This window comes from Scyliorhinus torazame, chromosome 11 (assembly GCF_047496885.1).
Source record: "Scyliorhinus torazame isolate Kashiwa2021f chromosome 11, sScyTor2.1, whole genome shotgun sequence".
Lineage (NCBI taxonomy): Eukaryota > Metazoa > Chordata > Chondrichthyes > Carcharhiniformes > Scyliorhinidae > Scyliorhinus > Scyliorhinus torazame.
Genome location: NC_092717.1, coordinates 122,980,428 through 123,006,643, shown reverse-complemented (window position 1 = coordinate 123,006,643; position 26,216 = coordinate 122,980,428). Strand labels below are relative to the sequence as shown.

At 49.2% G+C, this 26,216-nt stretch overlaps 1 protein-coding gene across 9 annotated transcripts in view; it reads right to left on the bottom strand.

Moving 5' to 3' along the window:
• The window catches only part of tox (thymocyte selection-associated high mobility group box), a 449,045-nt gene that overhangs the window by 229,219 nt on the left and 193,610 nt on the right, over positions 1-26,216 (bottom strand). For all 9 annotated transcript variants that reach the window (XM_072467723.1, XM_072467717.1, XM_072467722.1 and 6 more), the window contains one exon: positions 25,236-25,301. In XM_072467723.1, the coding sequence (XP_072323824.1) occupies positions 25,236-25,301 (66 nt within the window). The remainder of the gene's footprint in view (positions 1-25,235; positions 25,302-26,216) is intronic.

Sequence of the window (26,216 nt, the reverse complement as noted above, 5' to 3'; positions counted from 1 at the left end):
CGGTAGGTATGATAATGTGCCACATTTGTCAAAGGAAAGATTTCTATTAAAGGGACACTGGCAAGGGTCAGAATGACTGAACGACTCCTAATACTTTGGTAACCAGAGGTGATGCGACTATCAATTCACACAAGACGATTAGTAGAAGTGAACAGTGGTTTTAATACGCTAGATCTGTGCCTGCCTGCGACTGCTCTGTACTGAGTGCAGTCTACAGGCTTAAAGATTTATATACCCCAAGGGGCTGGAGCCACAGGCGGAGCCCACAAGGGCATCAACATAATACAACACAGTACAGTGGTGAATTGTAATAGCATACATTCACCACATTCACCCCCTGTTAAGAAATTGAAGTCCAGCGGGGGTGAAGTGGGCTCACAGATCGAGTCTGTCCGGTGCCTTGATCGTTCTCCGTTAACGCCTCAGCTCCGGCTTCGCTGCGGGCCCGGGTGTTGGGCTTGTTGACTCCGGGAGCGTGTTGTCTGGAGCTTCATCACTGTAGGTCGGCGATGGCAGGAGGGGGGGGTGTAGGCCATGTAGGGGCGGGGGTGGTGTTCGGTGAAGGATGGGGGGGGGGGGGTAGGTGATGGTCGCAGGGGAACCGGCGGGTGCCAGATCCCGGAGGGAGACTGTATCTTGTCGGCCGTCGTGGTGCGCCACGTAGGCATTCTGAGGGTTGGTGTGAAGGAGCTGAACCCTCTTGACCAAGGGGTCGGACTTATGGCTCCTCGCGTGCTTTTGGAGGAGGACAGGCCCCGGTGTTGTCAGCCAGGACGGAAGCGAGACCCCGGAGGTAGATTTCCTGGGAAGACAAATAGACGGTCATGAGGGGATTCGTTCGTGGCTGTGCAGAGGAGTGACCTAATGGAGTGGAGCGCGTCGGGGAGGACCTCCTGCCGGCGGGAAACTGGGAGACTTCTAAACCGTAGGGCCAGAAGGACGGTCTTCCATACCGTCGCGTTCTCCCTCTCCACCTGCCCGTTTCCCCGGGGGTTATAACTGGTAGTCCTGCTCGAGGCAATGCCCTTACCGAGCAGGTACTGATGTAGCTCGTCGCTCATAAACGAGGAGCCCCGGTCACTGTGGACGTAAGTGGGGAAACCGAACAGGGTGAAGATGCTGTGCAGGGTCTTAATGACCGTGGCCGCGGTTATGTCAGGGCAGGGGATGGCAAAGGGTAAATGGGAGTACTCGTCAACAATGTTAAGAAAATACACGTTGCGGTCAGTGGAGGGGAGGGGCCCTTTGAAATCGACGCTGAGGCGCTCAAAGGGGCGGGATGCCTTCACCAGGTGGGCCTTGTCTGGCCGATAGAAGTGCGGCTTGCACTCTGCGCAGACTTGGCAGTCCCTGGTCATTGCCTTTACCTCCTCGGTGGAGTAGGGCAGGTTGCGGGCCTTGATGAAGTGGAGAAGCTGGGTGGCAGAGGTCATTGTGGATGGCCCGAAGTCGGTCATCTTGCGCGCTGGCGCATGTGCCGCGGGACAGGGAATCTGGGGGCTCGTTGAGCTTCCCAGGACGATACACAATATCGTAATTATAGGTGGAGAGTTCGATTCACCACCTCAAGATTTTATCATTCTTGCTCTTGCCCCCTGTGTTGTTTAACATAAAGGCAACCAACCGTTGGTCAGTGATGAGGGTGAACCTCCTACCAGCCAGGTAGTGCCTCTAATGCCGCACAGCTTCCACAATGGCTTGAGCTTCCTTTTCGACCGAGGAGTGTAGAATCTTGGAGGCGTTGAGGGTATGGGAAAAAAAGGCCAAGGGCCTGCCTGCCTGGTTAAGGGTAGCAGCCAGGGTGACATCCAACGCGCCGCTCTCCATCTGGAAGGGGATGGACTCATCCACCGCGTGCATCGCGGCCTTGGTAATGTCTGTCTTGATGCGGCTGAATGCCAGGCGGACCTCAGTTGTCGGGGGGAAGATGGTGGCTTTGATAAGTGGGCGGGCTTTGTCCACATAGTTGGGGACCCACTGGGCATAAAATGAAAAGAACCCGTGTCATCTTTTCAGGGCCTTGGAGCAGTGGGGAAGGGGGAGTTGCAGGAGGGGGCGCATGCGGTCGGGGTCGGGCTCTAGGACTCCGTTTTCCACGACATAGCCGAGGATGGCTAGTCGGGTTGTGCGGAAAACGCATTTCTCCTTGGTGTAGGTGAGATTGAGGGCTTGGGCGGTTTAATGGAACTTCTGAAGGTTAGCGTCGTGGTCCTGCTGATCATGGCCGCAGATGGTGATGTTATCCAAGTACGGGAACGTGGCCCGCAGCCCGTACTGGTCCACCATTCGGTCCATCGTTCTTTGGAAGACCCCGTTGGTGACGCCGAAGGGGACGCTGAGGAAGTGGAAGAGGCGGCCGTCTGCCTCAAAGGCTGTGTAGTGGCGGTCTTCCGGGCGGATTGGAAGCTGGTGGTATGCGGACTTCAGATCTACCGTGGAGAAAATCCGGTAGTGTGCAATCTGATTCATCATGTCCGCTATCCGGGGAAAGGGGGTACGCATCGAGTTGCGTGAAACGATTTATGGTTTGGCTGTAGTCTACAACCATCCGGTTCCTTTCCCCGGTCCTGACTACCACCACTTGGGCTCTCCAGGGGCTGTTACTGGCCTCGATGATCTCCTCCCTCAAGAGCCGCTGGACCTCTGACTTGATAAAAGTCCTGCCCTGGACACTGTGCCGCCTGCTCCCGGTGGCGACGGGTTTACAGTTGGCGGTGAGGTTCGCGAAGAGCGAGGGTGGGGCGACCTTAATGGTCGCGAGGCTACATACGGTGAGAGGGGGTAGGGGCCCGCTGAACTTCAGGGTCAGGCTCCTGAGGTTGCACTGGAAGTCCAGTCCTAACAGGAGAGAACATAGAGTTTAAAATTGGCGTACTCGGCGCCCTGTATCGCGAGGTTCGCGACACAGTACCCCCGGATCTGCACTGAATGTGATCCGGAAGCAAGGGAGATTGTTTGGGATGCGGGGGAAATCTGGAGGGAACAGCACCTTACCGTGTCCGGATGTATGAAGCTCTCTGTGCTCCCAGAGTCAAACAGACAGGGCGTTTTGTGCACATTGACCCGGACGGTCATCATCGAGTTCTTGCGGTGCTTGGGCCGTGACTGGTCGAGGGTGACAGCGCCGAGCTGCGGGTAGCCGCCGTGGTCGGAGGTAACGGGGTGGTCCCAAGATGGCGGCCCCCGCCGGTCGCACGTGTCGGGCGGCGTTGAAGATGGCGGCCAAGATGGCGGCCCCCATGAGTCTCACGTGTTAGGTAGGGGTAAAGATGGCTGCCCACACGGATAGCACGAGGCGGATGACGCGTCAGAAGGGGGCGGTACCGACAGGCATGGGGGCCTGTGAGTCTGTGATTCAGGCCTGCGATTTAGGAGCTTTGGGTCGGGCCAAGCAAACTTTGGCAAAATGTCCTTTCTTACCGCAGTCGCTGCAGGTCGCATTCCGAGCCGGGCAACGCTGCCTGAGGTGCTGGTTCTGACTGCAGAAATAGCAGGGCAGCCCCCCGGGTTGGGCGGGCAGCCCGCGGCACAGGCCTGGGACACCCTCGGGTCGGGTGACCACGAGGGAATCGCATGGTCGGAGGGGAAAGTATTTAGGCTCTGGAAAGCTACTTCTAAGGAGGTGGATAGTTTTACCGTCTCTTCTAGGTCGAGAGCACCCTTTTCGAGCAGGCGCTGTCTGACATAGTTGGACCGGACTCCAGCCACATAGGTGTCCCGGATGGCGAGTTCCATATGCTGTGAGGCTGTGGCGTCCTTGTAATTGCAGTTTCGAGCGAGTACCCTCAGGTCGCGTAGGTATTCCTCCAGCGATTCCCCGGGGCATTGACGACGAGTGATGAGGAGCTGCCGCGCGAACACTTTGTTCACCGGCCTCATGTAATGTCTTTTCAGGATCGCAACCGCGTCTGCGTACACGGTCGCTTCCTCAATTAGTAGAGAGATTCTGTGGCTCACCTGGGCGTGGAGGAGACTCAGCTTCTGTGCCTTGGTGACGGCGGGCGAGGAGGAGGTGGCGAGGTAGGCCTCAAAGCAGCGGAGCCAGTGCAAAAAGATTCCCTTGGCTTCAGCTGCCTGTGGGTCGAGTTCCAGTCGATCAGGTTTGAGGGCGGCTTCCATTGTGATAACTTAGCTTATTAAATTGATGCGACCATCAATTCACACGAGACGATCAGTAGAAGTAAACAGTGGTTTTAACTACGTTACATCTGTGCCTGTCTGCGACTGCACTGTACTGAGTGCCGCTTGCAGGTTTATACACCACCCCCGAGGGGGCGGAGCCAAAGGCGGAGCCCACAAGGGCATCAACATAATACAACACAGTACAGTGGTGAATTGTAATAGCATACGTTCACCACAAAAGGGATGGAAAGGCAACCTGGGGTGCCTGTCCCCAGGGTCCCTGATTCTTAACTGGAGGATGTATTACGGATTCTGAGAGTCTGAAATTGGGCGATGGTTCCCAAGAATGGGAGGAACAGGCCAAATTCTCAAACCAGGCAGGAATAGATCGCCAAGGAAGTCAGAAGTGGGATTGCGGTCTCCAAAATCTAGACACAATGCCTTTACAGATTCAAGGTCTGCAGGAGGGCAGGAAAAGTGATTGGCATAGCACTATCAGGTTCCAAGTCCCACACTCTTGACTCTCTTAGCGTTCTCCAGTGCAACACTCCTTAGGCAACACATATTGAAGCTCCACTCATTCCTTTCTCTCTCAAGACTCCTTACATCCCCACCTCAACAGCCACCCCTCATGCTCACCTTCATCATATTGTCCTCTCCCATCCAAACCTTACAGTGAGCCTCTGCAAATGTTGGCATACTATCCTCTCCACCCAATCCACTTCTCAATTTCACACAGAAGAAGAGTGCAGAACTCCGGGGAGAGAGAGAGAACCTCCAGAAAAGGTGAGTCCACCAGTGACGGTCACCTTGACAGCCACTGGCAATGCATGCCCACCTGGTCCACTGCAAAAGAGGTCATGTTCCAGGGGACTGCAGATGTCAGAAATGACCTGGTGCGAAAACTTGAGCTTCTGGAGGCACATGTTGCAAGAGCTGATCCTCTCTGCCTGTAGACCATGGGCATGATTTAACGGAAATGAAACAGAGTCCCGTGTCACGTGCGTTTAGCTGGGTCTTTCGCAGCGCTGGCAGCGCTGAAAACAACCCCACTTTTAAATGGGACTCTGCTTCATTTTTGGGCCTGAGAGGAACGCTCTGCCGAGGCGGCACTTAGTCTCATTTCCTGCACTAACGAGCTCCGCTCACCAGTGCAGGAAGCGATCGGGGCACCATTTTCAAATACAGTGTGTTTAGTTATTCATATGCTGAAGTGTCATAGTGTATATCAATCTTTTGTCATTTTCAAATTCTCTTTTACTTTAATAATTATTCTTTATTAATTGTTTATACAACGACAGGACTGGTTCCTCACTGCGTTGTTTCATTAGTCCAAACAAAAACACACCATTAAGAAACAGTGTTTCAAGTTATCCTTTAGTGTTTTGAGACACTCTCGTAGATAACATCAGCGGGGTTCTTAACAGGGAGTCATTTCATTGATCATACAAAGATGACGGGGACTGTCGAGTTAGAGGAAGCCTCTTACAAAATGCTTCACAGGATTGCGCCTGGTGGATAAATGGCAAATGAATAATATGAACAAATGAGAATTAGAAGTACGACAATAAACAAAGCAAATGGCATACCAATTTAGTTGAGTTCAAAACCTCGGTAATTACACTAAGGGCAGGATTCTCCTAGCCCTGCGCCGGGCCGGAGAATCGGCGCAGCCACGCCACGCCGCCCCGACGCCGGCACGCGATTCTCCGTGAAGCGGAGAATCGGTGCCATTTGCGCCGGCGCGTTTGGCGCGGCACCGGTCGCGGGCCGCTGTCCCCGGCCGGGCTGCTGTCCACGGCCGGGCCGCCAATTCTCCGGCCTTGATGGGCCAAGCGGCTGTGCGTAAATGGCAGAGACCCGCCGGCGCCATCCACACCTGCTCACAGCCAGCGGGCCTCTGCCGTTTCCGAACAGGGTCGGGCGGCGGCCTGTGGGGGGGGAAGGGGGCTCCTTCACCGGGGGGGGGCCTCTGATGGAGTCTGGCCCGCGATCATGGCCCACAGATCGGCGGGCCGGCCTCTCCAGCCCTGGCCCTATTTTGTTACGCGACTGGCCCCTGAACCCCCACGCCATGTTGCATCGGTGCCGGCACGTTGAGGAAGTCCCCCGCGCATGCGCAGGATGACGCGGTGCCACTATGCATGCGCGGGTTGGCGCGGCGCCCAGTTGGCGCTGGGAAGGGGCCCAGAATTGGTAATGCCTGCGCCCGTTTCGCGCCGTCGTGAAACGCGATGCCGTTCACGATGGCGCGGACACTGAGACCCCAATTCGGAGAATCCTGCCCTAAAAGTCTCCAGTGTTCTGGTCGAGCTGTATTTTGAATTCTATGTACAGGTCTGGTCACCTAGGAGCAGTGCAGACAAGAGTAACCAGCATAATTAGCTGTCTACCCGCTGTGAGATCGGAAAGCTGCAGCTCCCTCGGTCTGATGTAAGTCAGGCAGCTATGGGGAACCAACGTGCAGTGGTGGAGGAGCCTCAGCCCTGACTTTCTCCAACAGGTATTGGGTGATTGCTACCTGTGTGGCTGAGCAGAAGGACGGCAGGGTGCATGAGCAGACTGACTATGGCACCATGGTGCACCATGGTGCAGAATGCCTTTCAAGTGCGGTAGATCAAAAAGGAATATGGTATATGACAGGAAACAATATAGTCAGGGGGATAAATACTAAGTGTATTCATCATCGGAGGCTACAGAGGATGTATTGCCTGCCTAGTGCCAGGGTTAATGTCATCTCCTCCTGGCAGAATAAGAACTTGGAGCGGGTTCATGGCAGAAGATCCAGTTGTCGTGGTCCACAAGGCATCCAACATAGGTAGAAGCAGGAATGATGTTCTGCCCAGAGAATTTGAGGAGTTAGGATCCAAATTAAAATGCAGAACATCAAAGATGCATCAAAAAAATTTCAGGATTGTTAACTGAGCAATGCGACAATTGCCATTGGAACAAACATACCCTGGCACTTGTTTTGAAGCTGCTTTGGAAATGATCATAGAATCACTATAGTGCAGAAGGGGGTCATGCGGCCCATTGAATCTGCACTGGCCCTCTGAAATAGCACCCTAGTTAGGCCCATACCCCCATCATATCCCGGCAACCCAGTAACCCCACTTAGCCTTTTGGACAAGGGACAATTTAGCATGGCCAATACACCTCACCTGCACATCTTTGGACTGTGGGAGGAAGTTGGAGCATCCGGAAGAAACCCACGCACACACGGGGAGAACGTTCAAACTCCACACAGACAGTGTCCCAAGGTTGGAATTGAACCCCGGTCCCTGGCACTATGAGGCAGCAATGTAAATATCACCAGCTTGAAGTTATAAATTCAGCTCCAGTGTGAGCAAGTGTTTTCAAGTATGAATTTTAGAAAAAGCAAGTTGAGCAGCCAACTGGGTGATGAAAGTACTTGAAAATGAAAATGGCAGCCTACTGAACATTGCCCTGCTCATCCCCACCCCTCCACCCCACCCCCACAACCCCCCAAGGAAATCAAGCAGCAGAAATCACATTGAACAAAGACAAAGAACAAAGAAATGTACAGCACAGGAACAGGCCCTTCGGCCCTCCAAGCTCGTGCCGACCACGCTGCCCGACTAAACTACAATCTTCTACACTTCCTGGGTCCGTAACCTTCTATTCCCATCCTATTCATATATTTGTCAAGATGCCCCTTAAATGTCCCTATCGTCCCTGCTTCCACTACCTCCTCCGGTAGCGAGTTCCAGGCACCCACTACCCTCTGCGTAAAAAACTTGCCTCGTACATCTACTCTAAACATTGCCCCTCTCACCTTAAACCTATGCCCCCTAGTAATTGACCCCTCTACCCTGGGGAAAAGCCTCTGACTATCCACTCTGTCTATGCCCCTCATAATTTTGTATACCTCTATCAGGTCTCCCCTCAACCTCCTTTGTTCCAGTGAGAACAAACCGAGTTTATTCAATCGCTCCTCATAGCTAATGCCCTCCCCATACCAGGCAACATTCTGGTAAATCTCTTCTGCACCCTCTCTAAAGCCTCCACATCCTTCTGGTAGTGTGGCGACCAGAATTGAACACTATACTCCAAGTGTGGCCTAACTATGGTTCTATACAGCTGCAACATGACTTGCCAATTCTTATACTCAATGCCCCGGCCAATGAAGGCAAGCATGCCGTATGCCTTCTTGACTACCTTCTCCACCTGTGTTGCCCCTTTCAATGACCTGTGGACCTGTACTCCTAGATCTCTTTGACTTTCAATACTCTTGAGGGTTCTACCATTCACTGTATATTCCCTACCTGCATTAGACCTTCTAAAATGCATTACCTCACATTTGTCCGGATTAAACTCCATCTGCCATCTCTCCGCCCAAGTCTCCAGACAATCTAAATCCTGCTGTATCCTCCGACAGTCCTCATCGCTATCCGCAATTCCACCAACCTTTGTGTTGTCTGCAAACTTACTAATCAGACCAGTTACATTTTCCTCCAAATCATTTATATATACTACAAAGAGCAAAGGTCCCAGCACTGATCCCTGTGGAACACCACTGGTCACAGCCCTCCAATTAGAAAAGCATCCCTCCATTGCTACTCTCTGCCTTCTATGGCCTAGCCAGTTCTGTATCCACCTTGCCAGCTCACCCCTGCTCCCGTGTGACTTCACCTTTTGTACTAGTCTACCATGAGGGACCTTGTCAAAGGCCTTACTGAAGTCCATATAGACAACATCTACTGCCCTACCTGCATCAATCATCTTAGTGACCTCCTCGACAAACTATCAAGTTAGTGAGACACGACCTCCCCTTCACAAAACCGTGCTGCCTCTCACTAATACGTCCATTTGCTTCCAAATGGGAGTAGATCCTGTCTCGAAGAATTCTCTCCAGTAATTTCCCTACCACTGAAGTAAGGCTCACCGGCCTGTAGTTCCCGGGATTATCCTTGCTACCCTTCTTAAACAGAGGAACAACATTGGCTATTCTCCAGTCCTCCGGGACATCCCCTGAAGACAGCGAGGATCCAAAGATTTCTGTCAAGGCCTCAGCAATTTCCTCTCCAGCCTCCTTCAGTATTCTGGGGTAGATCCCATCAGGCCCTGGGGACTTATCTACCTTAATATTTTTTAAGACACCCAACACCTCGTCTTTTTGGATCACAATGTGACCCAGGCTATCTACACCCCCTTCTCCAGACTCAACATTTACCAATTCCTTCTCTTTGGTGAATACTGATGCAAAGTATTCATTTAGTACCTTGCCCATTTACTCTGGCTCCACACATAGATTCCCTTGCCTATCCTTCAGTGGGCCAACCCTTTCCCTGGCTACCCTCTTGCTTTTTATGTACGTGTAAAAAGCCTTGGGATTTTCCTTAACCCTATTTGCCAATGACTTTTCGTGACCCCTTCTAGCCCTCCTGACTCCTTGCTTAAGTTCCTTCCTACTTTCCTTATATTCCACGCAGGCTTCGTCTGTTCCCAGCCTTTTAGCCCTGACAAATGCCTCCTTTTTCTTTTTGACGAGGCCTACAATATCACTCGTCATCCAAGGTTCCCGAAAATTGCCGTATTTATCTTTCTTCCTCACAGGAACATGCCGGTCCTGTATTCCTTTCAACTGCCACTTGAAAGCCTCCCAGATGTCAGATGTTGATTTGCCCTCAAACATCCGCCCCCAATCTATGTTCTTCAGTTCCCGCCTAATATTGTTATAATTAGCGTTCCCCCAATTTCGCACATTCATCCTCGGACCACTCTTATCCTTGTCCACCAGTACTTTAAAACTTACTGAATTGTGGTCACTGTTACCGAAATGCTCCCCTACTGAAACATCTACCACCTGGCCGGGCTCATTCCCCAATACCAGGTCCAGTACCGCCCCTTCCCTAGTTGGACTGTCTACATATTGTTTTAAGAAGCCCTCCTGGATGCTCCTTACAAACTCCGCCCCGTCTAAGCCCCTGGCACTAAGTGAGTCCCAGTCAATATTGGGGAAGTTGAAGTCTCCCATCACCACAACCCTGTTGTTTTTACTCTTTTCCAAAATCTGTCTACCTATCTGCTCCTCTATCTCCCGCTGGCTGTTGGGAGGCCTGTAGTATACCCCCAACATTGTGACTGCACCCTTCTTATTCCTGATCTCTACCCATATAGCCTCACTGCCCTCTGAGGTGTCCTCTCGCAGTACAGCTGTGATATTCTCCCGAACAAGTAGCGCAACTCCGCCTCCCCTTTTATATCCCCCTCTATCCCGCCTGAAACATCTAAATCCTGGAACGTTTAGCTGCCAATCCTGCCCTTCCCTCAACCAGGTCTCTGTAATGGCAACAACATCATAGTTCCAAGTACTAATCCAAGCTCTAAGTTCATCTGCCTTACCCGTAATGCTCCTTGCATTAAAACATATGCCCTTCAGGCCACCAGACCCGCTGTGTTCAGCAACTTCTCCCCGTCTGCTCTGCCTCAGAGCCACACTGTCCCTATTCCCTAGTTCTCCCTCAATGCTCTCACCTTCTGACCTATTGCTCCCGTGCCCACCCCCCTGCCATACTAGTTTAAACCCTCCCGTGTGACACTAGCAAACCTCGCGGCCAGGATATTTATGCCTCTCCGGTTTAGATGCAACCCGTCCTTCTTATACAGGTCACACCTGCCCCGGAAGAGCTCCCAGTGGTCCAGATAATGGAAACCCTCCCTCCTACACCAGCTGTTTAGCCACGTGTTTATCTGCTCTATCTTCCTATTTCTAGCCTCACTGGCACGTGCCACAGGGAGTAATCCCGAGATTACAACCCTCGAGGTCCTGTCTTTTAACTTTCTGCCTAGCTACCTGAACTCCTGCTGCAGGACCTCATGCCTGTAAGTAAGAGCTTATTTATTTAAGGAAAGTGTTGATGTTAATTGAATGGTTTGTTTCATTGTTTTAAACTTTAATTAACATCATATCGTGAAAAAATATTATTTCATAACTTAGAACCAAATCTTTAAAATGCTATTAATAAATCTTTCATTGCTATTAATGCAGTTTGAGCCTCGGTAATACGGTGTCCATAGAAATCCAGACGTGTGTCTCTGTCTTGCTTTTTGTTATTACTGACACTTGAGTAACCTCTTAAGATATTGCATTTTGACTACATTTTTAAAAATTGCTCTGTGTCATTAAAGTTACCCAGGGGATGAGTTGCCGAGTAATGACTTGATAAATTAGGTCTTGTTTCAAAGGGGTGACAATACAGTTTCTAATTTGATATTGAAACAAGTCCATAACATAGATACATAGAAGATAGGAGCAGGAGGAGGCATTTTGGCCCTTCGAACCTGCTCCGCCATTTGAAATGAAATGAAATGAAAATCACTTATTGTCACAAGTAGGCTTGAAATGAAATTACTGTGAAAAGCCCCTAGTCGCCACATTCCTGCGCCTGTTCGGGGAGGCTGTTACGGGAATTGAACCGTGCTGCTGGCCTGCCTTGGTCTGCTTTCAAAGCCAGCGATTTAGCCCTGTGCTAAACAGCCCATTATCACAATCATGGCTGATCATCCAACACAATAGCCTAATCCTGCTTTCTCCCCATTGCTTTTGATCCCATTCTCCCCATTCATTTCTCTTAGTACAGGGCGGAGCAGCTAGCAGATTTAGGGTTCCTAAGGGAACATTTAAGATATATGCCTCAGGAAGGACATCTCTACAAAAATAGTAAATAACTACATACAGCAGCTATTTTTGAGCACCCAGCTTTTAGATTCATTAATAGATAACTTGGGTTGGATTCTCTGCTGGCGGGATTCTCCGTTGCGCCGGCAGCACACCCACTCCCAAGGATTTCCCGACAGCGTGGGTCTTCCCACAAAGGAAGCCCAATTGGGAGCTGGTGGGACGGAGAATCCCGCTGCTGGTGGGGGCACTCCGCACCAGGACAGATAATCCTGCCGATGTCGTTTCACAACACTTGGATTAGCCATTTTTATGTTTGGATTATCCTGTTTCATACATGAAGTCAAGCAGTACAACAGGTAACCATGCTGGTGACATTGTTTTTGTATCAACATCTCTTCATGGCTTTGTACAAGATTGCATAGTAACTCAGGAGAGACTAAATTGATTCGGATTATATTCATTAGAGTTTAGAAATGTGAGAGGACATCTCATGGAAACTTATAAAATTCTAACAGGGTTAGACAGGGTAGATTCAGAAAGATTGTTCCCAATGGTGGGGGGAGTCCAGAAATAGGGGTCATAGTTTGAGGATAAACCTTTGAGGACTGAGTGGAGAGGAGAAATGTCTTCATCCAGAGAGTGGTGAATCTGTGGAATTCAGTACTTGAGACCAAAACGTGATGTGATTTCAAGAAGGAATTAGATATAGCTCTTGGGGCTAAAGGGATCAAAGGATATGGGGGGAAGGCAGGATCAGGGTATTGAACTTGATGATCAGCCATGATCAGCGTGAATGGTGGAGCAGGCTAGAAAGGCTGATTGGCCTCCTCCTACTTCTATTTTCTATGTATGTTTCTATGTATGCATCACTTACCGAATTAGCACACAGTAATGAAAATTATTAGTACTTTAACATTTTATAGTTTTCTGACAGATAATTGCAGGAATTGTTTGGCTTTTCAAAGATATTATTATACCCAAAGAATTATACCCTTTGGTTGAATCAACAACTCATGAAAATCAAATGCATATTTGTCGTTGCTTAACAATGAACAGGGCGGCACTGTAGCACAGTGGTGAGCACTGTGGCTTCACAGCGCCAGGGACCCGGGTTCGATTCCCGGCTTGGGTCACTGTCTGTGCGGAGTCTTCACGTTTTCCCCGTATCTACGTGGGTTTCCTTCGGGTGCTCTGGTTTCCTCCCACAAGTCCCGGAAAATGTGCTTGTTAGGTGAATTGGACATTCTGAATTCTCCCCAGTGTACCTGAACATGCGCCTGAGTGTGACGACGAGTGGATTTTCACAGTAACTTCATTGCAGTGTTAATGCAAGCCTACTTTTGACGCGAATAAAGATTATTATTATTAGTAGCCCGAAAATGTACAGCATGATTTGATCGTTCATCAGCTGTAACGCTTTTCGTTTCTCTACAAGGAAAGGTGCCTGAAATTCCTCTTTTCACGAAGAATGCGAGACCTGCTTTTGTCGACAATCAGGAATTGTTACTAAAAACACAGAAGAATGAAAACATTCAATACATCTGGGGAAAAATATTAGCAGAAGCAAACAAATATCAGGCAATCATGTTATCATATTTTGTGATTTTTAATCATTTTATTTCTCCATGCAAAAGTTTTTGAAATGACCTGTATCTGCATGTTCTGTTTTTGTCCAAAAGTGAATTTGCACAGGTTTCGCTGCCCACAGTTATGTGTATTAGAGCCGGAAGAAACAGCTTTTAGAAAATCACAGCCAATCTCAAATTGATACATTGAGGGTCAATTAACTGAAACATTTTTAGAATATCATAAGAGATGTTTTCTGTAGACCTACACCCTTGGGCAGAAGAGAGGTTAGGATATCGCTGACAATCCTAGTAGACAACCACTGACCAGGCACAAAATCAGAGAGATGTTAGCTACACAGAGGAAGGGGCAAAAGACACATGGGCCGGGATTCTCCGACCCCGCGCTGGGTCGGAGAATCCCCGGGGGGACGCAAGAATTGCGCCCCGCCCCATCGACGCAGGCTTCCCGATTGTCCCTCGCCGATTCTCGGGCGCCTGCAGGATTCCCCCCGCCGATTCTCCTGGCTCTGATGGGCCGAGTGGGGCAGCACGGTAGCCTTGTGGATAGCACAATTGCTTCACAGCTCCAGGGTCCCAGGTTTGATTCCAGCTTGGGTCACTGTCTGTGTGGAGTCTGCACATCCTCCCCGTGTGTGCGTGGGTTTCCTCCGGGTGCTCCGGTTTCCTCCCACAGTCCCAAGATGTGCAGGTTAGGTGGATTGGCCATGATAAATTGCCCTTAGTGTCCAAAATTGCCCTTAGTGTTGGTTGAGGTTACTGGGTTATGGGTATAGGGTGGCGGTGTTGGCCTTGGGTAGGGTGCTCTTTCCAAGAGCCGGTGCAGACTTGATGGGCCGAATGGCCTCCTTCTGCACTGTAAATTCTATGATGAGTCCCGCCGGCGTGGGTTACTCAGGTCCCACATGGTGGGACCTGGATGGTGTCTCTGCGGGGGCCGTCCTTAAGGGGTGGGGCGGGGGGATCCGGACCTGGTGGGGTGGGCCCCCACAGTGGCCTGGTCCGCGATCAGGGCCTACCAATCGGTGGATGGGCTGGTTCCGTGGGGGCCTATGTTCCTCTGCGGCAGGCCCCTGTAGGGCTCCGCCATATTGCCTGGGGGCCAGCGCGGAGAATGGAACCCCCGCGCATGCGCGGAATCACGCTGGCCGTTCCGCGCATGCATAGAAATACGGCAGCCGTAGCGCGCATGCGCAGAAATACACCGGCCATAGTGCGCATGCGTGAACTCGAGCCTGCCGTTCCGCACCGGCTGGAGCTGCGGGGACCACTACGGCGCTGACCTAGTCCCCTAGGAAGGGGAGCATTCCCCATTATCGTGGACTGTTGACGCCGGAGTGGTTGGCGCCGCTTTTCATGCCGGCGTGGGGAGCTGAGGATGCAGTATGCAACCTGAGTGTGGGAGTTCAATCTGACTGCACCTGTCCTGCCCACTGTGTGAGGTTCTTCTGCCCTCATGCAGCTGCTTAACACGCTGTGCACACCAAGCGCCAGATCCCTTGTGACCTTGAGGATGATGACAATGAAGGGCCGCTAAGGCCTGCGAGCACCACCACCGCCCCTCCCCCCCCGACCGAGTTCCACTTACCTGGACACCCCGCATCCTCACCAGTGCCTCCTTTGCAATTGCCAACCTTGAGGGCAATGGCGACCTGAGTGCACACCTCCGGTTGTGATCTCGCTGGCGAGAATCATGCTTCCTGACTCCCGTAGGATTTTGCGCCCATGTCGCCGTTCTCGATGACAGCTAACACAAGCTCAAAATTTCACCCACTCTTTACAGAAGATAGGGATTAATTAGCATTCCCACTGGGGAAACATTTGGTGTTGTGGGTGTTGCATCTAAATGCTGAGATATACCACAACTGCAAATGGTTCTAATCCCTGAATGTGCAGTGGGTGTGTGATCATGCTGGCGAATGTCCAGTTTCCTGGCAGCGGTCATAGTTCCTTTATTCTTTACCACCCAGCAAAGACTTGTGATCTGTTATGATTACAAAATGTCGGCCATAGACATACGAGTGGAACTTTTTCCCTATATAATAATAAGCCTTTTCAATCTGTAAATAATGTCACTCAGCGTCCACCAGAGTCCTGGATGCAAATAGAATGGGCTTCTCTGTGTCATCTTCCCATTGACGCGAGAGTGCTGCCCCACTCAATATGGAGAGACATCTCTCATCAGTATTAGTTATTTTCTGAGGTCATAATGGGCGAGTATATTCCAGGACACCAGTTGCTGTTTTGCATTCATGAAGGCTTCAACCTGTGGGTGCCTGCCATGACCACCTTTGATGTTTTTTGAGTAAATGTGCAGGGGTGGTATTATGATGGCCAAATTTGGAATGAATTTCCCATTGAAATTTATTAGCCTAATAAAGATTTCAACTCTGTTGCATTTTGTGGAGTCAGCGCCTCCTTGATGGCCTTGACTTTATCCTCCATTGGGTGTAGGCCTTTCTTATCTACATGGTACCTGAGGTAGATCACTTTGCCTTCCTGGAATACATTTCTCTCTCAAGACGTATGCCTGTGTTGGAATATTGCCTCAAGACCTCCTCCAAGTTAGTTAGCTGCTCTTGTTCAATGGCCCCGGTGATTAATACATCGTCAGATATAATGCCACCTAGACAGCCCTTGGAGAATATTTTCCATGTCATGCTGAAAGATGGCACATGCCAGCGAGACTCCAAAGTGCAGACGTGCACATTCGTATGTGGATGTTTCATCAATTCAAGCTGGAGTTGGGCATGGCACTTATCCAGCTTCGAGAAGGCTTGATCACCTGTCAACTTGGTATACAAATCTTCTATATGTGGTATGGGGTAACGATCCAGTTGTGAGGCTTTATTGACTGTAGGTTTGTAATCTCTGCAAAGGTGGATTGACTATCTGTGATCCATAGATTTTCTTGCACCACTTTTTCGGCTTACTCCAGGGACAAATCTATTTCTATAAAGCCTTTTTGAGGTTTAGGTTGGGCTCCACCAGTAATTGTTTCTGGGTTGTAAAGTTGTTAATCCCACACACTAGTCCATCGCATAGCATCTCGGTTGGGGATGGACCAAATTTGCAGTACTCTGCCAACTTCCACAATCTAGTAAGCAATTCCGTAACGGGTTCCCCCAGCTGTTTAAATGACAATTCTGAAGGATTTTGGACGGCTTTGGGTTATAATGGTTCCTCATCGAACATTTTAGTGTCCTTGCCACTGGATAGGTTATGCTTTTGATAATGCTAAATGTTGGGGCCCTGCCTGCTGTTAGGCGTATGACCGTTTTCTTCTCACCCACTTCAATGCCGTTGGCACAAAAAAAAGCACATGCGCTCGGCATACTGGCCCCAGTCCTGTACGTTTGTATCATTTTGCTCAAGTCTTCAAAGAAAGGCATTTCCAGGTTTTGTTTTTCTGACTGGAATTGCCTTCTGAAAGGCTGCTCAGAATCCCGTGCCTGATCCTCGTTGCCAATGTGATAATTACAGGAGGCACAGGTTACAATGCAATGCAGATTTATCCTCCAACACAAATAATGCTGCAGCTGCAGCGTAAAAATCAAATGTCCCAGTCCAGGACTATCGGGAACTGCCGGTCCGTGTCTGGGGGCTGATATTTAGGGTCCTGCTGTTGAGCCCCTATTGGCCAGGTCTCCACCTGTTCAAAACTCATATTCTATGAAGCCCATGGGGAGATCAATCAGTGATTTCCCGTGGTCTTCGTTAGGGTTATAATAGGTTGCAATATGAAATAAAACTGGTTAGCATATGCAATACGTAAAAGTCATAAAAAAGTTTTTACTATTATTGTTAATATGACTTCAACTGACAATAGTGCTCAATATGAGATACCAAAGGGCAACAATTCTTTACACTGCTTATCCATGAACCTACACGGCCGCTTTTCCCCAACAGCAATAACTCTTAATCAAAGCAACAAAGGCCTCGGTCTTTGACTTTAGTTCTAGTCGCTGCCAATGACATTTTTCTGGTACCTTTGGTCAAACACGAGGTATCCATAAATTTTTGTTCCTCTGATCATCACTATATCTACACCCATATTGTGATTGTATTGTGTACCAAAGGTTTTTTAGCACAAAGGTGCAATTTATTTCAATTCTTTTTTGATCAGTTAACATTGGGTGTGATTTAACGGCGCACCCGACTCGGGACGCAGCGGGTAAGTCTCACGAGAGGCCTCTCGCCAGATTTACCCGGCTCGTTACGCCTTGTGAGACCGAAAGGGATCTTGTGAGGCATCACAATCTGGATCAGTGCCAAGGTGCCCAGGTGGCATTTTGCTCCTGCCGGGGATCGGACCCGGGGGTGCCCTGCCCTTATGAGATGGGGCGAGGGGGGCTCAAGGACCTCCTAATCGGTAAGTTGGGGCCCGCCAGGGGTCATCGTGGGACATCGAGAGATCGAGCACCATTTCTATTCTGTACTGACAAGCTGAGCTCCTCAGTGCAGGAAATGAAGTAAGATCGGTCTCGGTAGCGACTTCCTCCGAGGTCCGAAAAAAGAAGATCCCGCTTAATAGCGAGGTCGTTTTTGGTGCTGCAGGCGCCGGGAAATACCTCACTAAATGTGCCCACCACGGGACACTTTTTCCGTTAAATCTCGCCCATTATTTTGCTCTGCTACGCTTCCTTGCTTTATTCCTTTTTCAGCTTTTCCCATGTTACATGGGGTTGCCCCAATGTTGAGTGATCATATTTTATTGTTAACACAGACTTACCACAGATTTCTAAAACAAGTCATTCCCCCAGTTTCTACATAAAGATGATGTATTCTGTACCAGAAAACAATTAGTACATATTATTCTACATAAAAACATTTTAGCTCACCACATTCAGACATAATCCAATATACAAATAGTGTAAAATTGCACTGTGCAATATGAGAATACAAACGCATTACTGCATAGTGTTCAATTTTTCTGCTATTTTAACAAGACATTAAGTCAATTCAAATAAACAGGTTCACAACATCTTTGTAACAAAGGATTTTCCTACAAATGTAGAAAGGTGTTTGTATGTGAAATACCGTAACACATTGTCACCACAAAATATTCCTAAACCCACTTCCCTAAGTATGACCAACCCTGAGGTGAAGTTTATGGTGCCATTATACTATCAATGCTGGTCTTAGACTGCTACATGTAGAATGTGTGCTGCATTTTGCAGGTTGAAGTCATGATGCCAAATGGGGCAAAAACACAGCTCAGCAACAAAGGAGCTGTGTATGTTCTGAGTTTCACTCCCCAGCTGACTAATTTCCAATGTTATAACACCATGAGCAACAGAAATCTTTTTGTTGCATTTAAGGGATTTCATACCTGTCATAATATCCATCAGTACATTATGGTGCAATCACATACACACACTGATGGACATGCAATAGGGCCAACCAGCATACATAACACCGCAGCCAATCACCAGTGAGAGCACAAGCACAATAAAGACAGGGGACAGGAGAGTTCCCGCTCATTCTAGCAGCAGCCAGCTCAGAGCACAGAGCTCACAGCCTGCATCACAGACATTCACCATGTGCTGAGTGCCTCACCAAAGCTAGTGATAGGAAAGGGTCCACAGTTAAGCTGGTATTGCCCAAGACCAAGTACAAGACGGTGCTCCTCAAATTCAACACACACTTCAATGTTGAAGTCAACGAAAGCTTCTAAAGGTACCTGTTCCAGCAGCCCTTGCAGGGTAAGGACGAGCCTTTCCAATCCTATTTAACACACCTCCGCATCCTTGCGCAATCCTGCGGCTACGGGCCCACCTCCGACTCCATGATATGCGACCAGATTGTTTTTGGGGTCATGTCGGACACCCTGCGTCAGCAGCTCCTTAAAGTTAAGCAACTAACTCTAACGACTGCCATCGAGACCTGTGTCCTGCATGAGAATGCCACCAGCCGGCTCCAACATACAGGCAGCTGAAATGGCGCGGCAAGGGCCCCATGAGGCAGAACGGGTCCAAACTATCGAACACCCCCCGGGCCGCAGTTTGGGGGAGGGTGGCCATTTTGCGCGCTTTCTGAGGTCCTCCGCGCTTGTACGTGCCAAATGAGGGGACGGTGACGTGGAGGAACGCGATGCGCAGGCCCGCACCATGCAAGACCATACCGCGCATGCGCGGTGGCGCAACGAACGCACTGACGTCACGACGTGTGGCAACATGGCTCCGCCCACTTAAAGCGGCAATGCCCTGCAAAATCGCGACAGTGCCTACGCTGTGGCAGGCTTGGCCACTATGCTGCCTGCTGTCGAGCAGCCCAGCCTGCCAACTCGCAACGATTTAACCAGCCTCGCAGGAATGTTCGGGCAATCCAACCCACCTTCACCGAGTCCGATCCTGACTTCATGCAGACCAGTGACACCGAGGACAGGGAGCCTTTTCGAGTCACTGTCATAACCAAGAACAGACTGTCCCCGAATCAAAAGCACCAGCCGCTGTTGGTGCACAGCATTGATCCGGACGACGAGTGGTGTGCCACCCTGATGGTCAACGATCCCAGATCAGATTCCGTCTGGACACTGGTGCTTCCGCCAATCTCCTCGCATGGTCAGCATTTCAAACCCTGGGGGTTAAACCAACAATTCTTCCATCCAATTGCCAACTGGTCGACTAGAATGGTAACGTCATCCCCGCCACCGGGTCATGCCAATTCAAGGTGACGCACAACTCGCGAAAAGTCACCCTACCCTTCGAGATTGTGGGCTCCTCAAAGGACTCCCTGCTAGGAGCACAGGCATGCAAGCTCCTCAACCTCGTGCAGCGCGTACATTCCCTCTCTCCAGAGGACACATCTGACTTCCAAGATGCGGACTTCAGGGCGCAACTAAGTGCCATCATCACTCAACACCGAGATGTCTTCGAATGCATGGGCACACTTCCCTACACATACAAAATCCTGCTCAAACAGGATGCCACGCCTGTGGTTCATGCACCTTGCAGAGTCCCAGCACCCCTCAAGGACCGCCTCAAGCAGCAGCTGCAGGACCTCCAGGACCAAGGAGTGCTTTCCAGAGTGACGGAACCAACCGACTGGGTCAGTTCCATGGTGTGCGTCAATAAGCCTTCCGGCGAGCTCCGGATCTGTATCGACCCGAAGGATTTAAATCATAACATCATGCGGGAGCATTACCCTATCTCCAAGCGTGAGGAGATCACGTGCGAGATGGCTCGAGCCAACATATTCACCAAGCTGGATGCATCAAAGGGCTTCTGGCAGATTCAATTGGACAAGTCCAGCAGGAAGCTGTGTACTTTCAACACCCCATTTGGCAGGTACTGCTACAATAGAATGCCATTTGGAATCATATCAGCATCTGAAGTGTTCCACCGTATCATGGAGCAGATGATGGAGGGCATCGAGGGTGTGTGCGTCTATGTGGACGACATCATCATCTGGTCCAATACCCCGCAGGAGCATATCAGTCGCCTCCAACGCGTTTTTAAGTGAATACGGGACCAAGGCCTGCACCTCAACAGAGCCAAATGTTCTTTCGGCCAGACCGAACTCAGGTTTTTAGGAGACCACATCTCCCGGTTGGGGTGTGCGGCCGGATGCGGACAAGGTGGCAGCCATCACGGCCATGCAGAAGCCGGCGGATAAGAAGGCGGTGCTCCGGTTCTTAGGAATGGTCAACTTCCTAGGAAAGTTCATCCCTAACATCACTTCCCACACCACGGCTCTCTGCAACCTAGTTAGGAAGAGAACGGACTTCCAGTGGCTTCCCACCCACCAGCGTGAATGGGAGGAGCTCAAGGTCAAGCTGACCACCGACCCGGTATTGGCGTTTTTCGATCCTGCAAGGGAGACAAAAATATTAACGGATGCCAGCCAATCTGGCATAGGGGCGGTGCTCCTGCTACGAGATGACGCCTCGCCATGGGCCCCTGTTGCCTATGCATCATGGGCCAAGACCCCCACAGAGCAGCGCTATGCGCAAATCGAGAAGGAGTGCCTAGGCCTGTTGACCAGTGTCGACAAGTTCCATGACTACGTGTATGGCCTTCCCCAGTTCACTGTGGAGACTGACCATTGCCCGCTGGTCGGCAACATCCAAAAATACCTCAATGACATGACTCCTCGCCTACAACGCATTCTGCTCAAGCTCCGGAAATATGATTTCCAGCTCGTGTACACACCGGGTAAGGACCTGATCATAGCCGACGCTCTGTCCAGGGCAGTCACCACTCCGTCCGACCCAGAGGGGTTCGTTTGCCAAGTCGACACCCATGTGGTCTTCACGGCCACCAACCTGCCGGCCATGGATGAACGCCTAACCCACATTCGCCGTGACACTGCGGCTGACCCCCTGCTACAACGTGTGATGCGCCACATGACTGACGGATGGCTCAAGGGACAATGCCCGCAGTTCTATAATATTTGAGACGATCTGGCAGTCGTTGATGGCGTCCTCCTGAAGCTGGACCGCATCGTGATCCCACACAGCATGCATCACCTGGTTTTAGAGCAGCTGCACGAGGGCCATCTCGGCGTAGAGAAGTGCCGACGGAGGGCCCGAGAGGCTATCTACTGGCCTGGCATAAATGAGGACATTGTCAACACTGTGCTCAATTGCCCCACCTGTCAGTGGTTCCAGCCGGCCCATCCACGGGAGACCCTTCAGCCCCATGAGTTGGTCACGTCCCCTTGGTCTAAGGTTGGCGTGGACCTGTTCCATGCGCTTGGCAGGGACTATGTTCTCATAGTTGATTATTTCTCCAGCTATCCCGAGGTTGTACGCCTGCACAACATCACGTCATCGGCTGTTATCCGTGCCTGCAAAGAGACCTTTGCTCGTCACAGCATCCCACTCACTGTGATGTCGGACAATGGCCCCTGCTTCGCGAGCCAGGAATGGTCTAACTTCGCCAGCAGGTACAACTTTGTACACGTGACGTCCAGTCCCCTGCACCCCCAGTCAAATGGCAAAGCAGAAAAGGGCGTCCACATCGTAAACAGCCTCTTCTGCAAGGCTGCTGATGCAGGATCCGACTTCTGCCTCGCCTTGCTGGCCTATCGCTCGGCTCGACTGTCCACGGGCCTGTCACCAGCCCAGCTGCTGATGGGTCGCACCCTCAGGACCACTGTACCGTCCATTCACGTCCCAGACCTCGACCATGCTCTGGTCCTTCAGCGGATGCAGCAGTCTCGCGCGCAGCACAAGGCGGCGCATGACGCTCGAGCGACTGATCTTCCTGCTCTGGCGCCAGGTGACAACGTCCGAATCCATCTTCCGGAGGGTGGCTGGTCTGCGGCTGCTGTGGTTCTTCAGCTGGTGGCTCCCCGCTCATTCCTGTTCGTCTGCCTGATGGCTCCATTCGCCGCCGCAATCGGCGTGTCCTTCGTCTGGTTCCACGCTCGCTACGCGATCCTCCACCGGTGCCACGCCCTCCTGTTGTCCCAGACCTGGACTTTGTAGAGCTTCCGGATACTCTGCATCCTCCTCACTTGGCCGTGGCCCGGCCCGATCCTCAGCCAGTGGCTCCTGACTCACCCTTGAGGCGGTCAACCCGAATTCGTCGCCCACCTCAGAGACTTGATTTATGAGCCTTACAATGTTGGACTCAATGCTTTGTTCTTTCATCCTGTTTCAGCATTTCACTAGTTTGTTTATAGCATTCGTTATTAGTTTTGTTGTTGGTGTAACACCTTGTTTTTCTTTTCTCTGCACCAGGCACCTTCCCGTGTATATAGACTAGCCTCATGTACATAGTTATGTAAATACTGCACACACATGGTCAGATACACTCATTACACGTTATTTATTCTCACATAGGCACATGTTCTTTGTAAAAAGGGGGATGTCATAATATACATCAGTACATTATGGTGCAATCACATACACACACTGATGGACATGCAGTAGGACCAACCAGCATACATAACACCGCAGCCAATCACCAGTGAGAGCACAAGCACTATAAAGACAGAGGACAGGAGAGTTCCCGCTCATTCTAGCAGCAGCCAGCTCGGAGCACAGAGCTCACAGCCTGCATCACAGACATTCACCATGTGCTGAGTGCCTCATCAAAGCTAGTGATAGGAAAGGGTCCACAGTTAAGCTGGTATTGCTTATACCCACGTTTACAGTATGATGGCATAGTTGAACAGTTAATAAAATAGCGTTACACCACTTCCAGCATTGTTGGTTTGTTTGTGAACCAGAACACCCAACACAACAATACCAATTTTTAAAAAGGCTCTTAACAGCATCTGTATATTTTTAAAAAAACATTTAGAGTACCAATTCTTCTTTTACAATTAAGGGGCAATTTAACGTGGCCAATCCCCCTATCTTGCACATCTTTTGGGTTGTGAGGGCGAAACCCACGCAAATACGGGGAGAATGTGCAAATTCCACACGGACAGTGACCCAGAGCCGGGATCGAACCTGGGACCTCGGCGCCGTGAGGCAGCAGGGCTAACCCATTGCACCACTGTGCTGCCCCGCATCTGCACATTTTTGAGAAAACATTGCTTTGTACAAGACTGGAATTAAATTCCACATGCTGCAAAGCCTCGGCAATACAATATCATGGGAGGGAATCTCCGGCCACGTTCGCCCAGTGACCGGAGAATCCCGGCTGAGGTCAATGGATTATTCCATTCTACTCGGCTCGTCTATGGCGTTCCTGCGGCGGGCGGGGTGGGAGAATCCAGCCCCATGTGTTAGACATGGTCACTTGGTCTTGGGATCCAGATTGCCTCACGGCTCCCTGGTTATACCCTATATCTTGCACTATTATGCAGCCAAACCTACTTTCCACTGGCATGAAAGACATAGTATAATAAACATGCACTATTCTGCTGAATATATATTAACTAAATTCTACTCACCTGTTTTTCAATATTTTTATAACCTTTTCTTTTTAGCTTTGTTTTGCCTTCTTACGCAATAGATCAACTATTCCTTTTTTCTTTCAATTTAATTAATGTATCATATTCACTTAATAAGTTCAGTGAGCAAACAAGATTTATTAAAAATACACTTAAACATGCAACACTTTATTATAAGGATGCAGTAGGGCAAAGTTGATAGAAGAATAATGCATGAATATTGACTGCAGTCGAGGTTAAAGGGCTAGAGTTGTTTAAACGTGTGCGTTAGAAACCAGGCACCAGAGGATGAGGGCACGGCTGCACACATGAGGCCTCTTCTATAAAATAAGGGGCAGCAATAATTTATCATCCAGAGCCTGAAAATTGCTGATTTATTACATCTTGGACTGAGCCATTTTTGCAATAAAAATGTGTTCACCTGTTGTCAGTAGATTACTCTCAATGCTATGGACATCAAATAACATGAATTAGAAACAAATTTCACTTGTGACTGATCTTCAGTCACATTTTAGGCATTGACTCGGGGATATTATATTTACTGATTCATTTTCATCTAAAAAATCTATTTCCCAATTTAATACGAGAAAATAATTTTCCATCATTTTTATTTCCAATTAAAATAAATTGGCTTAACCATTATTTATGTGCAGGTGTTTAGTGTTAGGTTTGCACCTCATGATCAAAGTAGTTACAATTAAAATTCTCCTAATGAGCATATGTAAGCACATTATTCATAAAGAAAATAGATTTTTCTTTTAAGATCATGCCAACAAAGTAGCTACTCGGTTGCTCAGAAAAAACCCACACTGCTAATTGCAATGTTGAATGTTTGCATCTAAGAATCATCCAAATATGACATTTGTTCAAGCTACATCTCATTAATCTAAAGCACAGTTTAAATGCTTTGTTTGCAAATTATAATTATTTTGATTACGCCAGTTACTGATAGTAATGCTTATTTGCAATGCATCCTTTTGAATTTGTTTAATTACATCTTGAAACATGGCGGAGAAGATTAATTAACCCACCTGGCTTCCTGGCATGCAGTCCTGGCTTGGATCTGTCATACTCATAAACATGTTTTCACCATCAAACTGTGAATAGAATAATAAATATTCAGAATGCATCTAAACTTAAAGTCTAGCAATAAAACATAAGAATCAAATATAGATCTTGTTGAAAGGGTTTGCTTCTGGTTTCATATTGCTTGTCTTTGATGTGCTTGTTCCCATCCTTATTGACCCTGGATGTCAGTGATTTGAGGTAATTAGTGCAATCGTAATTACATCAGGCAGGCAAGAAATGAATGGTTTCCTTTCATCTGCAATCTGTTATGAAACAAAATGGCTCATTCTCTGCAGCATGCACACAGATATTGCTATTAGTCTTAATGAATTGCTAAATGAATCGCACTGTTTCTGGCAGGATAGAAGAATGATGAAGTGTACCTAGAGTGCTCTCTGATTCGTTCCAGATCTCAAAGTTACAATTTGGCTGTAGATAATGTGTGCATATTAAAACAAGAAATGGTCTAACATTTCAGAGTGAGCTTCATGGGCTTCAGATGCGATACTCCAAAGTCTCAATGCAAAAGTTTAGCCAGTAAATATGATTCTGGAATCAAATAGATTGCCGCATGGAGTGCAAGTTCTTTTGATTGAGCCAGTTTCCATGGAAAGTACTGTACATGAACTCATTCTATACATCCATTGATTGATGAAACACAGATGATGCTTGTTAAATTCTACTTAGATGGGTATGTTAATAAGGATCATGGATTCGCTTCCATTTATCTTAAACTGGTGGCACAATTGTCGATTTACCTATGCAACTATCTATGTTAATGAAGATTAATTGATTGTGTCTTTGCATAGTTAAGAGTTGTTTTATTCCAACTAATTTTGTAAACAATGCAATTCTTTATTCTTGAAACAGACACTTCAAAAATGTAGGAACTCCTTCGATAAAACTGAAATGTTGCAAAAATTTGCAGGCTTTGGTTCAATACA